The 15,670-nt window shown below is 30.9% G+C and overlaps 2 protein-coding genes across 3 annotated transcripts; both read right to left on the reverse strand.

Moving 5' to 3' along the window:
• Positions 1-1,722: 1,722 nt before the first annotated feature.
• On the reverse strand, positions 1,723-5,392 carry LOC127245239 (IAA-amino acid hydrolase ILR1-like 2). The gene is made up of 6 exons (XM_051265989.1): positions 4,834-5,392; positions 3,959-4,084; positions 3,703-3,821; positions 2,749-2,944; positions 2,548-2,676; positions 1,723-2,303 (listed from the first exon to the last, which is right to left on the reverse strand). Exons 1-6 carry the CDS (start codon positions 5,203-5,205, stop codon positions 1,914-1,916), a joined length of 1,332 nt encoding a protein of 443 aa, XP_051121946.1. The 5' UTR covers positions 5,206-5,392; the 3' UTR covers positions 1,723-1,913.
• Positions 5,393-10,093: 4,701 nt separating this feature from the next.
• Positions 10,094-14,797, reverse strand: LOC127245623 (chaperone protein dnaJ 16-like). 2 transcript variants are annotated; one of them, XM_051266612.1, is made up of 12 exons: positions 14,309-14,797; positions 13,580-13,654; positions 13,098-13,221; positions 12,926-13,008; positions 12,698-12,809; positions 12,503-12,607; positions 11,579-11,629; positions 11,207-11,296; positions 11,007-11,115; positions 10,773-10,921; positions 10,631-10,684; positions 10,094-10,557 (listed from the first exon to the last, which is right to left on the reverse strand). In XM_051266612.1, exons 1-12 carry the CDS (start codon positions 14,443-14,445, stop codon positions 10,318-10,320), a joined length of 1,329 nt encoding a protein of 442 aa, XP_051122569.1. In that variant the 5' UTR covers positions 14,446-14,797; the 3' UTR covers positions 10,094-10,317. The 2 variants fall into 2 exon arrangements, with proteins under 2 accessions (XP_051122569.1, XP_051122570.1); XM_051266613.1 differs by lacking the exon at positions 13,580-13,654.
• Between the last annotated feature and the right edge of the window lie 873 nt (positions 14,798-15,670).

The following is a 15,670-nucleotide window of genomic DNA, read 5'->3' on the forward strand; positions in this document are numbered from 1 at the left end:
AAATTTAAGAATTTTAAATTAGTTGGATTAGAAAATGGTCTTTAATTTATGATTACCTTAAAACTTTTGGAATGAGACAATATTCAATGTGAATTATATTCAAAATAAAATTCTATATAAAAATAATAACGTAATTCCTTTATAAGTTGTGCGTAAACACAAAATTTTTTTATATAAATATTTAAAAGTATGGGGCGACTTGACAAAAGAAGACGTATTGCTTCCCAATCAAGCTACCATTGACCCAAAAATGATAAATTGTGTATTTATTGGATATGTACTTAGGGTGTGTTTGTTTGGAGGATTGGATTTAAATTCAATTATTTATCCAATTTTTTTCCCCTAAAAATATCAAATCAAGCACCTATTTTTTTATTTTTTATATTATACTAAAAATCAATTTTACATTCAAAATATCACATCAACACCTATTTATATCACATCATACAATTATTCAAATTTAAAATTTTTACTATTCAAATTTCAATCCAAAATTCAAACCCCCAAGCAAACACACCCTTAGAGTTTATAGATTAATAGTCCCTATTATGGAAAGAAGTTATTAATAGTACAATAAAAATACAAAAGAAAACTTGAGTATTGACTTACCCGAAAATTGTAAATCACTAAGGTATAAGTGGATATTGAAAAATAAATAGAAGATTTTTACTAAAAATAATTTGCTTTTGGAATTAAATATATATATCTTTATAAAATATCATATCAAAGTTTTTTCTTTTGCAAAATATTAAATCAAATATTAATATTTTATTATTTGTTTCATTCCAAAAGTATCCAAATAAACAATTATTTCATATTTTTTTATATTCATATATATATATATATATATCTATTTTACATTCAAAACAAAACAATAGTATTAATATCTATTTATATCAAAGCAAATAAGTATTCAAATATAAATTTTTACTATTCAACTATTCAAACCAAATAATCATACCCACGAAACTGAGCAAAAAATATTCTAGAAGCAAAAAAATAGGGCCAACCAGTTTAGTGTAAGGCCCATTAGAAATTCTGACTGGGCCGAAGCCCATATAGGAGAACGGTAAGAAGAACCACATCACATATGTTTTTGAAATGTTTTTAGAATTTTTGCTGTTTTGGATTTGATTTTTTGAAGTACAAATTTATAACGTAAGATTTTATTTTTTTTTTTCATATTACATGATCTTAGTACTATGGGTCTAATCGTTTTATATTTTTTACATTTATTATTATTATTATTAGATATGCTTACTTTTTTCTTTTAATAAAAATATATTATTTTTTATTAAAAAAACATTAATATGACAACCCTTCTACTTACAAAAATTAACAAAACTGAAAACACTTAAATTTTTTTTTTTTTTTTTTAAAAAAAACACCTCATCTTTATAAAGTGCCTTAGGGATAAGTTGCATTATACTTGTGACGGTAAAATCATAAGTTGAAAAGAAAATAAATTATTGAACTTTATAATTCAACATTATTAAATATTACAAATCTCCTCTCACAATCCAATAATAAAAGTGAAAAAAAAAACTAGTTAAGCATGGACTACTTTTAAACACTCTCTCACTTCTTTAATAATTTATCTATTTTTTCATTTTCTTTCGTCTCATAAAAAAATATTCATTTACTTTTTTTTAAGTAAGTATATTATCTGCCTAACATTACAAATACTCTTTCAATCTATAATATATTACACAAATATTATTATCTTTATATCATCCAATACTACCTAATAAGAGTAATTTAAATTTTTTACCTATGCGATGAAGGAAGTCTTAAAATATACACTTACAAAAGCTGAATACCAATCTTAAATATTAAGACACGTGGCTCATAGACGATAGACCACAACACAAAATCAATTAATCGATTAATTACTATATATAATTAATTATGAATCAGCATCGGTTTTTTTTGTGCAGACGATTTTCTTTGCAGAGGTAAGAAAATGCGAAAATGGCGTGAATGGACGCTCCGATGGGAAGAACATCCTCGTCAATGGTGTAATAAGGGCTATGGGGAGGGTACACAGACCCAATTTCGTCATTTCCCACTCCCAGCAGCACGAACGCCCCCGCAACCCTTTCTAAGTACACTGCGAAATCTTCACTCCCCATGAACGTCGGCGCCACCACCGTCCGCCGCTCGCCCACCACCATCTCCGACACCCGCCGCGCGTGCGAGTACACGCCGCCGTCGTTTATCGTCGGCGGCAGCGTCGGATGCTCTCTCCCCTCGAACTCCACCGTCGCGCCGCACCGGTGCACCGCCGCCTGCGCTTTGATCACCTGCATTAATTAATTTAATTAATTACCTAATTAATTGCATTAATAATTATGGCAGACATTGACAAATGACAGATCACATATATAAACATACGGGAGATTGCATGAAAGAAATAGGTTAGTATGTATAAACAATACAAAAGGAATTAATCTAATTTATAAATAAGATCAAATATAAATATAAATCTGTTAAATTTAAATTTTAATATTTAAAATATTTTAACAAAATTAATTAATTAAATATTACCTCTTGGATTCTGTGTCTTAATGCATAAAAACCGGTTCTTTCAAAAGATCTAAACGTCCCGGCTATGGTAGCTGTCTCAGGTATCGCATTTAATGCGCTTCCACCCTCGACCATCGTCACAGACACCACCTGTAGTAATTTTTAAATTTAATTAATGCAAATATATATATATATACATATATAAACGTAAATATGACGTACCTGGGAATCAAGAGGGTCGGTCTCCCTAGAGACAATATTCTGAAGACTGATAACGGCGGCGGCGGCGGCCAAGATTGGGTCGACGGAGGAGTGCGGCGCGGCGGCGTGGCCGGATTTCCCCCGGAGCACCGCCTTGAAGCTGCCGCAGCCGGCGAGGAACTTCCCCGGTCGGGATGCCACGGTGCCGCTTGGATATCTGGTATAAGAATTAGCACAATTATATATATCTATATATATATTAATAATAAAATTAATGTATATTTACAGAGACAATACAAAACGAGTAAACTCAAAATATTACTTTCTCCTCACACATAAAATATTCATTTTTTTTTTTATTTTAATCAGTTTCATATAATTTATTATTTTGATATTTTAAATTTTATAATTTATAAATTTTATAATTTTAATTAAATTATTTAATTACTTTAATCTTAATTTATAATTATTTTTACTAATATATTTTTTACTTACTCATTAATTATATTTTAACTAAATCTTTGTATCTATAATAATGTATCTACAATAATATGGACAAAATATATGAAATGACGTAAGTATATAATAATAATTATTCACAAGTTTAACACTGTACTGAACAACACGCATATAACTAGCAAATAACACACAATGTTAATAATAACATATCATTTATATTGAAACAATACATTAACTAACAACACACAGATAACTAGCAAACAACACACCATTATAATAAAAACACAACACATGATGTAGTATTATAAAACGTACGCAGTAGTTCATTTAATAATACGACATACATTTGTATAGCACACATAATTATAAATAAACACATATCATTATTACAAACAACACGTACTGTTTTTAGTAAGCTATTTTTGTATTTTACGGTATTGATTTTTTCAAATCAAACACCGTAATATTTCCCGATAATAATATATAGATAATAAAATATAAATATTTGAGGAGTACCTATGGACAGTGTGAAGTCCGAATATTGCAGTGACGTTTTCAAGGACACCCTCCTCCATCATGTCTTTGGCTCCCTCCCCGTTTTCCTCTGCTGGTTGGAATATCAGAATCACACTCCCCTGTATGTATGTACATTAATTACAAAATTAATTACTATAATTAAAGAGCCCTAGCCTAGCTCAATTAATAATCACAATTAACGACTATAAATAACTTGCAATTAATATTAAGGTTGCAATTAATGACTATAAATAACCTGCAAGTGTGTACGGAGGTGCTGTAAGATTCTTGCAGCCCCCAAAAGCATCGCAATGTGGGCGTCGTGTCCACAGGCGTGCATTTTACCTGCCACCTGGCTCTTGTGTTCCCATTCCCTCAGCTCCTACGCACACATAAATATATATATATATTTTCTCATCATTCAACTGTGTGTTTATTTGATCGTGTACGAATTTTTTAAAAATATGTAAAATAAATAAAAAATTTTATTTTCTTTGTAAAAAAAATAGAAAAATGATACTGCCTCCGTCTCAATACAATAGTCTTGTTTACTATGTTTGTCTGTCTCAAAACAATAGTCTTATTTCCATAAATAACCATATCACCATAAAATTATCCCTATTTTTTTGTTTTTATTACACAATTGCCACTACTTTTTACACTAAAACACTCAAAAGGGCAAAAAAGTCTTTTATCTATACTTTTTACCAACTAACAATATAATATCAATATTCCTTAAATCTCGTGTCCAATCCAATTAACACTATAGTTTTGGGACGAATGAAGTATTTTCTTTACTAAAAGAAGAAACAAGAATAAATTTAGATCACAACAAAAAAGTAAAGTGAGAATATATTTGAACAAGAGAGAAAATATATATCAACTTTCTTCACTACGAATGTGTTTCGTTTCGTGAATTTAATATAATATAAAAATAATAAATATATACAGTAAGTTAATTGTTTTGAAAAAAATGTGTATAAAAAAAAAACGCCCAACAAATTTGGAAATTATATTTACCTACAGACATTTCTATAAATAGAAGCCTTCGTCTACGCATTCCAAAAATAGAAACCTTATCGGTTCGTTCATCTGTGTGGTGAAGAATAAAATAAATTATTCAATCATTGCCTGAATCGGGAGGGCGTCCATGTCCGCCCGGAGCGCCACGAACGGCGGCGAACCGGTTCCGACGGTGGCCACGACTCCGGTCCGCGCCACCGGCCAGCGGTACTCGATTCCCATCCGGTCCAACTCGGCCCTGATGAGCGAACTCGTGGCGAACTCCTCGAACGCGAGCTCCGGATTCCGGTGGATCTGCCGCCGCGTCGCCACCATCCACTCCGCCGTCTCCGGCGAGGTCGCCAGAGCCTTCACGATCTCCACCAGAGAAGAGTTGTGGCCATGGAGGAGGAAATTAGGAAAATCTTCAGCGTATCCGAGATTTGATCCAACGGTCACGGATAGAGATATTACAATCAATCCTTGGATAATCACTTCCATGAAATTAATTTAGGGTTTTCTCTCAGAACTGTCGGAACGTACGTACGAACTGCCAAATTTGCTGATAATAATAATAATAATTATTATTATTGTTGAGACGACAGTACGTAGTGTTTTATTGAAGAGAGAAGGAGGAGACGTCGTTGACGAGAGCCAAATAATTGGTTGGTTAAATGGAGAGGAATGAGACAGCAAATCTTCGAGGATATTTATAATAGATTTTTCGAAATTTTATGCTTTTAACTCATCATCTATTCATTTTGTCCTTCTTCTTGTGAGGAATGACTCAGTGGTGCAGCCTCTTAGGTTATTAATTCAAACTCCGACATCTCCAAGTCTTTTCTATTATATATATTTGTGAATATATATTAATATTATCGGATGCAGTATGACTGTTTTGCTTAAAAGCTCCAACTGTTACTGCTATTTGTGGATATATACTTCATGGTTGTATTTTTCTAACGGTTTGAACTTTTAGATGAGATGGTTATTCGACAAATATAATATATGTTCTATTCATCCAAAAAAAATTAACAATTTAATATAAAATATTATTTTTTATATTACCGACACAATTTTTCGTACTTGATATAAAAGAAATATATTAATATAAAAACACAAAATGACCACTCATAATTTATTGCTATATAGTGCACTTCGTCTCCTCTGTCTAACGTAATTTGTCCATTCTTTTTGTCTGTCCATATAATTTGTCATTTTTTTTTGGACATATAATCATATATTTTAATCCTAATTTAAATTTTATAATTTATATGTTTTTTAATAAATGATATGTATATATATCATATACTCCCTCCGTCTTCCAAAAGATGGAGTTTTTTTGTTAGGGACACGTAAGTAGCGTAGGTTATTAAGTTATTAATAATAAGATAAGATAATATTTTATTATTTTTTATATGTGTAGTGTTATTAGTATTTTAAATATTTTTAAAATTATATCTCAATAAAATATATGCAATATTAATATAATTATGTAGACAATAAAATTTTATACAATACAAATGAATAAAAAAATATATTTATTTATTTATCATTACCATAAATTAGTTTTATTAAAAATAAAGAGTTTTATAGGTAGATAAAAATATTTGTTAATTGAGGAAAGAGAAAAAAATTAATGGGTTTTGAGTGGTCCCGTGTAAGATATTATAAGTTTAATTAAATTGATTTATATTTATTTACCAAAAATGGAAAGAAGTTATCTTTTGTGGGACGTACCAAAAAGAAAATGGAGTCATCTGTGGCGGGACGGACATAATATATGATATATAAATAAAATATTAAATATAATACTCTCTCCGTCCCAATACAATAGTTTTATCCACCATTTTTGTCCGTCCTAAAACAATATTCTTATTTTCATAAATAATTATATCACTATAAAACTACTCTTACTCTTTCATTATTATTACACAATTGCCACTACTTTTTACACTACTACACTCACAAGGGCAAAAAAATATTTTAACCATACTTTTTACCCACTATTAATATAATATCAATATTTTTTTAAATTTCGTGTCAAATATAACTCAAACTATAGTTTTGGAACGGAGGGAGTATATATATATATTTATATTGTGTGTATATCCCACATAATTTGTCATTATTTTCTATTTTCGTCCGTCCCACATAATTTGTCCTTTCTATTTTTGAAAATATAATTATACATTTTAATCGCATTTTAAATTTTATAATTTTCTTAATTTAAATTAAATTATTTACTTATTTTAATCTTAATCTATAATTATTTTTACTAATACACTTCTTAATTACTTACTAATTATATTTTACCTAAATTCTCGTGTCTACGGTAATACACCCATATTACATGGGACGGAGGGAGTATATCAGAGGGAACAACGGGGTTTGCAATAAAGGGGCCGAGGGTCCCGTCCCTCGCTATCATTATGTAACATTATGAAAAATAAAATAAGGTTTGGTTGGCTTGGGTGAAGTCAGACGTACATGAACCTGATAAATGCATTCAGTGTGACTGTATATAAATAATCGTACGATTGTGATGTTTATGGTTGTTTATTTATATAATATTTTTAAATGTTGAAAATATTAAAATATTAAAACAATCTAATAATTGAAAAGAAACCACAAGAATCTCATGATAACAATTTACCCTTGCTGGGCTTTGTTTGATTTTGAATTTTACTGTTTTATTTGAATTTTAGCTTACTTAGTACTCCGTCCGTCCAATTTCTATTGTCCTAAAGTATATTTGTACGGTTTTTTAGGTAATTTTGTCTTTTTCTTATGAATTGACAAATTTGCCCTTAAGTGTAGAGTAGAAATTAAAAGTAATAAATGAATAAAGGGTAAAAATGTAAAATTTGTGTTTAAAAAAGGAAATAGGACAATAGTTGTTGGACGTCCAAATAGGAAAGTAGGACATTAGTTTGTGGACGGATTGGGTATTTTAATATAAATATTTATTAAATAAAACAATATATTTTATTAAAAATTTTATAATATGAATAATAGTAGTAATTTAAGGAAGACGTATTCAATTAGAATTTTGATGGATTTTAGTAAATGATTTAGATGGATTTGTACGGATTTGATTGAATTCTTTACGATGGATTTATATGGATTTTGTAGGATTGTAAAATAATTTTTTTATAAATATATAGTAATTATATAAATTTATAGCAAACACTAAATTTTATAAATATAATACATAATTATTAATAAAATAATATTTAATATTAATAAATAATATATAAGTATTAATAATGTAGAAGTATTGTAACATCTGTAATAGTACTATATTCTAGATTATTAATTTTAATTTTATAATTTTAGTATTATATTATCATTCAATATATCAAATTAATTTTATATTTCTTTATTAGTTATTATTATTATTTATATAACCTTTTTACATAAAAAGTAAAAACGAATATAAATAAAATAAAAAATATAATTTACGATTTTTGAAAAAAATATTAAATAACTAAATAAATAAATATAAATTAACAGTTCAACAAAAAATATATATTTAAATATCTATTTCACCGTTATCGTAATGATAATATAGTGTATTCGATAATTACAAAGAAAAGACGACAGTAATACATATTTATTGTGATAATAATATTTTTTAAAATTATACTTATAATATAAAAAAAATATTTTTTTTAAAAAAAAATCATAATAATTTGCTAATATATTTTAGTTTTAAATTATTATTTTTATTAAAAATTATAATAATAGTAATAAATATTCTCATATTATTGATTACATATAAAACAATAACAACAACGACAACAACAATAATAATAATAATAATAATAATAATTTTAAGAATCCATCGAAATCTTTAATGATCAGGAGAAATTCTTTCATATACAAAATTTATACAATTTTCCATTAAAATCTATAGATTTTGAAAATAAGTTTTGAGGTTGATAGCGCGCCTTTTATCGTGACTTTTGCCCCCACAGATGTGTAACACAGATGGGTTGGTCTCACCTCGTCTTCTTTAGCACTTTTCTCACTTCCTCTGTAGGTGCTACCAGCAACTCTACAGCCTAAGGTGAAAGAACCCCTTTTAGTTGAATATTTTAAGATTTTAAAAGAATTTTAAAAGTCATATTGAATACCTCACGATTTTAAAATTTTTTTAAATATTTTGATTAAATACATTAGATTTTAAAAGTCCAACGAAATCCTACCGAATCTATATTGAATACACCGCCTTTAGTTTGAAATTAAAACTAAATTAACCATTTTTTTATTATTTTATTTATTTCTTCTGTGGTATTTGGCAATTGGTTTTTGTTTTGTTGTGCTCTCATCTCATCTTAAGTGCAGGGATTTTGGTGGGATAAACGGTTCATCTTTTTTTCCTACTTAATAATATGATTAAAAAAAAAAACTTATTTTTTAGACAAAAATCATATGCTATTTTTATCAATTTTCATTTATACAAGGTAGCAATTGTGTATATATATATATAGATTCATTTTTTACCATATTCTAGATATGATTACTTATTATTCTCACTATCCATTAAAAATTAAAGTTAGTCTATTTAGCTCTTACACGAAATTTTATGAACATAATATTTTATCAAAAAAGTGAAATAATTGAAGGTACTTTTAAAAATTTATATTAGAAAATAAATTAAATTGAGAGAAAAAATAATAAAGTTAATAATATTTGTTCTAAATAAGTGTTGAATGGAGATTAATAATTAAATATTGATTTATTGACTTTGTCAAAATTAATAATAAAATAAATTTAGGGGACGGATAAAAAGAAAAATAAATAAATGTGACGGACGAAGAGAGTACCATTTGTAGAACCGACAAAAATAGACACAACTCGAAAATCTGATCCGAGTCTGACACAAAAAAAAAAGACCTAAAAAAATAGGCCAGAAAAAATTCGGGCCATGCCTGGCCCGGCACGAGTCTAAACCGGGCCATGCCCGGACCCATCAAACTTGGACCATACCTGGCCCGACATGACTACCAAAGTAAATATATTTTTCAAAAATAATTTAATAAATATATTAACAAATAAATTTACATAAAAAAAAAAAAAAAAAAAAAAAAAACAATTATATAGTTCCATGGTTGAATTTATATTTGACAAAATAATAGGTCATGAGTTCAATTGCTATCTTGGCCATATAAACTTTGATTAGATTGTTTCTCAGTTTGAAATCGGGCCTGAAACTCAAACCCGGCTGAATATGCTGTTGGGCTGGGCCTGCACAAAAAACCGAACCAATCACTAACCATTTATGGATGCAAAAATATCATATTCTACATTTGTCCAAAAACGTGATCATATTAAAAAATAAAAATGCAATATGAAAATTAATTAAAATAAAAAAGAAAAACAGTTGGTAAAAACGTGATCATATTAACAGAGGGGTAAGTGAAACAAACGAATTGTACCTTTGTACTGTTCACAATTCATTCAAGACAGAAAATTTTCTAAGGGTAAACATTTTCAATCACCACAGTGAATTTGATGAGAAGAAACTTTGAATGAATTTGAGACTTTCAATTTACACAATAATGTGTTCTAAGATCAACGCAACGGAACGGGGAGAGAGGCTTAACCTCAGTCCCCGGCACCGCCGCCGCACGTCTTCCGTTTATCGACCTTTAAGTGAAGATTGTACCATCGTTTCTTCTTCGACCTTTCCCTCTCCTTCGACGCTTTCTTCTCCTTCGCCGAACCCTCCTCGTCTTCCTTAAACGCCGCCTTGTTCTTGCTCCGGCTGCTGCCGCTGCGTTTTATCTGCGGCGCGGTTGTGTAGGCCGCGTGTATTTCATTCCTCTGTTTAAGAAGCTCGTCGATCTGCAACTTTTTTCACAGTTAAAAAGTAGAAGTCGAATTGTCGATGGTTTTGGTAAGAAAAGCAGGTACTTACCGCGTGCATTTCTTGTGCGTATCTGTTCGTCATCTCCGTGAACTGAGCTAAAACCTGTCAACAGTAAAAATATGGAAGTAAGCGGGAGCTTTTGACTTGTTCGATGGATGGTAATTTGGTAATTTCGGTTTGTGTTGCGGACCTCTTTGTATTCAGTTTCGAATTTTGAAAGTTCGACTCTTTTTGACAAGATTTGAGCTTCGACTGTTCGGAGACTTTCTTTCCCTTCAGGGAAGGGTTCGGCGCAAAGAATTTCGATCGTGTAACTTACGCTTTTGAAAAAATTGTCACCTGTGGAAAGACATTAGTCCAACAGTCAATGTTAGGCTTCAACAGATTAGAACAATGTGGTAAAGAATTGAGAATTCGGTTATACCATAGACAGCGAAATAGTGGGTGCCAGCTTTCAGTTCAGTTATTTCACAAGGCTGGAATGCATCGAGCTTTTTGAAGAAAGCAGCATCTGGATCTTTTACAGCAGCCATCTGAATTTGGATCAACATTAAATTGGAACACAAAACACATGACCTACGAACTTGGAACAGAAATGTGGGAATGGGAATTGCATCCACTTACAGAACTGTGGGCAGGATCCATCCTGTACACAGGGAATCCGAAAAAATACATTCCGGCAGATGTAACCTTCCCAGTTTTGGCGCTATCCTCCTGCAAGGTAAACAGAAACATATTTTAGGCAATACCAGGCGCCAAAAGAAAAGGCCAATCTCAAGAATCAATTTTAATCGTTCATTTATAATTTGTTCATCCTAATATATGACAGTCATAGTTCACAAATATGGTCCCAGGCAAACAAGTCCATATTCTAAATGCAGCTGGACAGTGACAGATCAAGAAACGAACAAATGTTATAAATAATTGAACCATCGAATTCTTTTAGCTAATACTTGTAAGGAGATTGCCAGAGGAATTCAAATACAAGATGAAAACCTGTAGTGCAAGGTTTAGCCCGCCATTATTTTCCCTGTCAAAGTACAGTAGCTGCATAACCCAAAAGAATTCAAAATATAATTAGTCATGGGACCAAATCCTAACAAAAACAAATCTACAAAATGACTTTCCTAGAAGAAACAAGTGCAACTGTGCGCCGGGAAATATGCCATGGATTTACGATGTCTTCTAAGAATATAATACTTAATTTTCTACTACACAAACATGGACAATTACGAACCAATATGTTAATCTCAAATTCCCAAAAGAATATAAGCAGCTGTTATTCATTTCTTTTTTTTCAAATCAATCCCAAAAGGTAATGTAAGAAAAGTAGGAAGAGTATGTATAGTAGTTTCTAGGTTTGTTTGTTTGGGTCTCGATTAGTTTTTTCAACCTCTAAACAATCACATCAAGCACCTGTGTTTCATCATGAACATTACATTAAGAATTCATATTTCATTAAAAAAAATAATCACATTATTCATCTATATATATCACAACAAAAAAATATTACAGTTCAATTTTTTCTATTCCCGGAAGCACCAAAACTTCCCCCCAAACAAACCCTAGAAACTTTAAGCAATTACCCTGTTAGATAGGAAGCACTAAAAGCTGTTGTGAAGTATCCATAGTCCTAAGTTAATTAGTGAGGTACGGCTGAGAAAATGTCAAGTTTCATAATCTGAAAATATTTAAGAGAAAAGAAAAGGTAACTCCAAGAGCTCAAAATATATAATTCTCATTATAAGAAAGTACTTGTGAAGAAATACGATCTTCGGAAAATCACATCATATATCCGGTCTGGAATACTAAAAGTTAAAATAGTAAAATGTCAGAAAACTCCATATCGCCGACCCAAAGAAAAAATCTAAAGTAGAAACATGATTTCAAACAAAAGAATAGCCACCACAATTTGCATACCTTAAACTTGCTCTTGTCCGACGAAAAAACTCTGCAAACAAGTCCAGCCTGTGCTTCATTTTCTGTTATGTTAACAGAATAAAAGTGTGCACCTTGCTTTTCAACCTATTAAATAGGTAAAAGGAACCGATCAAAAAAATCCCAACGTAAAGACTACAATAGATTAAAGACCCATCAGAGTGCATACACTCATACCTTTTTACATACAGGTTGCCCAAGCTCAAGGGGACGAATCGTTACCTCACCATTCAATGCCTCCTCCAACACACTGGCTGCGACAGTGGTTTTGATCGGAACACCAAGCTTACTGATTGCAGAGACATGGTAAAATATTATTTCGTGTGCAACAAGAACATAACACAATGATGGCACCAATTAAGCCGATAGATATGAAATGGTACCAAATTAATGACATATACTAACCTAAATATTGCAGCAAACATGGTATTGAAAGTTCCTAAGCTTGAAAGATCCAGTTCCAATTCCTGATTTTCCGACTCAACAGCCTGAAGAAAAGGCATAATTTGAAATTGAAAAATATAAAAAATGGCATGAAAGCCAATCATTTTGCAAACTTGATCCATGAAAAATCAACCTCAAAACCAGCCGTGTCATATTTCCGCCTTCTATCTGGATCAGACAATATGTTGTACGAGAATGTGACCTCTTTGAACATATCTGCAGCTTTGGCATCATTTGCATTTTTATCCGGATGGTACCTATAAATTCATAAAGCAAATGAACAACTAGACTTAAAGAACCCGACCTCAAGCACATGAATAATGGCCATCTAAAGTTATCCCAATCATATCAAGATGAGTAAGCTGTCGGATACCACATTCCGAGTTAAATCCTGTTTACGTACATCGATTTTTTTGATGTTCCAACAGTAAATGAACAACTAAACTTAAAGAACCCGACCTCAAGCATATGAGTAATGGCCATCTAAAGTTATCCCAATCGTATCGAGATGAGTAAGCTGTCGGATACCACATTCTGAGTTAAATCCTGGTTAAGTACATCGATATTTTTGGATATTCCAACAGTAAATGAACAACTAAACTTAAAGAACCTGACCTCAAGCATATGAATAATGGCCATCTAAAGTTATCCCAATCGTATCGAGATGAGTAAGCTGTCGGATACCACATTCTGAGTAAAATCCTGGTTAAGTACATCGATTTTTTTGGATATTCCAACAGTAAATGAACAACTAAACTTAAAGAACCCGATTTTTTGGATATTCCAACAGTAAATGAACAACTAAACTTAAAGAACCCGACCTCAAGCACATGAATAATGGCCATCTAAAGTTATCCCAATCATATCAAGATGAGTAAGCTGTCGGATGCCACATTCTGAGTTAAATCCTAGTTATGTACATCGACTTTTTGGATATTCCAAAAGTAAACTACTACTCATTGTCCGTAATGTTCAACAACTTCAAATCCCCCTTTTACTCACTAAATCATACTTGTGTACAATTGGAAGATAAGATGATGCAATAATACATCAGTGTAATGTTATAATCAACAATCTTACATCAAAATATAAAACGAAATCGATAATTGCACATGGCCTTCAATTTCAGAGAAATCTACTTTGTTGGTAATTCCAAATCAACTAATTACGATACTAAAAGGAAAACAACAAGAAACCATAACCACCAACACTCAATCACTCACTCAGTTATGAAACCAGACAATATCTAAAAGCAAATCAAACATAACAATACCTAACTAACAGAAAAAAACGAAAAATAAACACTGAAACCTTCTAGTTCATAATGCAAGCAAAATAACATACTTGAGAGCCAGTTTTCTATAGGCGCTCTTGATTTCATTATCAGTAGAATTTTTACTGACGCCCAAAACCTCGTAGGGGTCTCTTCTCAGCTGTTTCTCCGCATCGCCTTTCTCTGCTTTAGATTTACTCCCCGGCATATTCTATACTTACAAATTTCACCGACGATGGTTTTCACCGGAACAGAACTCAATCAAAGTTCCAATCTTGAAGCGGACTCACAGATTCCATCACTTCCTCACAAATGTGAGACTGGATTTCGAGATTTACAGCGGCAATTCCAAGGAGCAAAAATATGTTGAGGTAAAACAGAAATTAGCGAACAAAAGCTTTTTCAAATCGACGAATTTATCCGAAACAGTTGGGAAACGCGGAAATTCCTGGAGGATTACTCGCGAAAATTTATGAGATTTTGGAAAACCCTAAGCAGATGAGTTCACAAAGCTGAGGGGCAAATTCAGGTTGGCATTTTCTGTTTTGTTCTTGTTTCAATTTATTTATTTTGAAATTATATAATATAGTATTATATATATATATATATATAAATAGTTGATATGTGGTGGCCGTTTAAAATTCGAATTTCATTGCCAGCTTCTGCTATCATGCGCCGCGGGTAAAGCTGTGCGGCTCCCCAGTATCTAGTTGGGTCACGTGCGATACACGTGCGGTGAATATTGGCCACATCCAAACCAGCTAGCGCTATTTTTTGCAAAATAAAATATTTTAGCTTTTGGTTTAGTTGTTAAAGTTGGTAGGATTAAATAAATGAAAAGTTTTAATTTTTAATTCTTCTTTTTTTAAAAAAAAAAAAAAAAGAATTATGAAATAGGGGTTAGTGAATATTACAACATCATAGTAGTAGAGTAGAGGCACAATTATTGATAATAGAAGGTAAGAAATAAAAATCCAAATCATGGGGGTGGGTAGGGTGACCATGAAATTTGACCTTATTTCTTGCTACATGTTTACTTATTAGTGTCTTATTATATTGTAATTAATTTTGGTGCCTATTTGGGTCTTGATAATGTAACAAATCATTAGTTTTTTTTTTTTTTTTTCATTTGTTGTGGCATATAATAGTTCAACATAGTGTAATTTGTAAATAATTTTTCTTTTTTACGTTAAAAATACCTATATAAACAAAATCATAAATTTGTATTTGAATTGACTTCATGGTCACAAGTCCAACCCTGCACCACCAGGCCATCCCTTACGGGACTTATTATTATTATTATTATTATTATTATTATTATTTGGTTTTGTTGTCCAAAAGTGGAGACCCCCACCATTTAGGTGACATTTTAATTCTTAGTATAGTTATTGTAGATGGGATTATTATTGGACGAAAGTGACTCATGACATCCA

The sequence above is a fragment of the Andrographis paniculata genome, unplaced genomic scaffold, assembly GCF_009805555.1.
Source record: "Andrographis paniculata isolate CXL003 unplaced genomic scaffold, ASM980555v1 Contig22END, whole genome shotgun sequence".
In the NCBI taxonomy this organism is placed as follows: Eukaryota; Viridiplantae; Streptophyta; class Magnoliopsida; order Lamiales; family Acanthaceae; genus Andrographis; species Andrographis paniculata.

What these genes read in the sequence shown, in the direction of transcription:
- LOC127245239 (XM_051265989.1), bottom strand. Translation starts at nt 5,205, where the DNA reads ATGGAAGTGATTATCCAAGGATTGATTGTAATATCTCTATCCGTGACC. An exon ending in ACCTCCGTACACACTTGCAG is followed by an intron (nt 3,822 to 3,958) that starts GTTATTTATAGT and finishes ACATACATACAG; the next exon opens with GGGAGTGTGATTCTGATATT. An exon ending in CCGACCCTCTTGATTCCCAG is followed by an intron (nt 2,677 to 2,748) that starts GTACGTCATATT and finishes AAATTACTACAG; the next exon opens with GTGGTGTCTGTGACGATGGT.
- LOC127245623 (XM_051266612.1), bottom strand. Translation starts at nt 14,445, where the DNA reads ATGCCGGGGAGTAAATCTAAAGCAGAGAAAGGCGATGCGGAGAAACAG. An exon ending in CCATTATTCATATGCTTGAG is followed by an intron (nt 13,222 to 13,579) that starts GTCAGGTTCTTT and finishes ATGAATTTATAG; the next exon opens with GTACCATCCGGATAAAAATG. An exon ending in ACGCACAAGAAATGCACGCG is followed by an intron (nt 10,558 to 10,630) that starts GTAAGTACCTGC and finishes AAAAAGTTGCAG; the next exon opens with ATCGACGAGCTTCTTAAACA.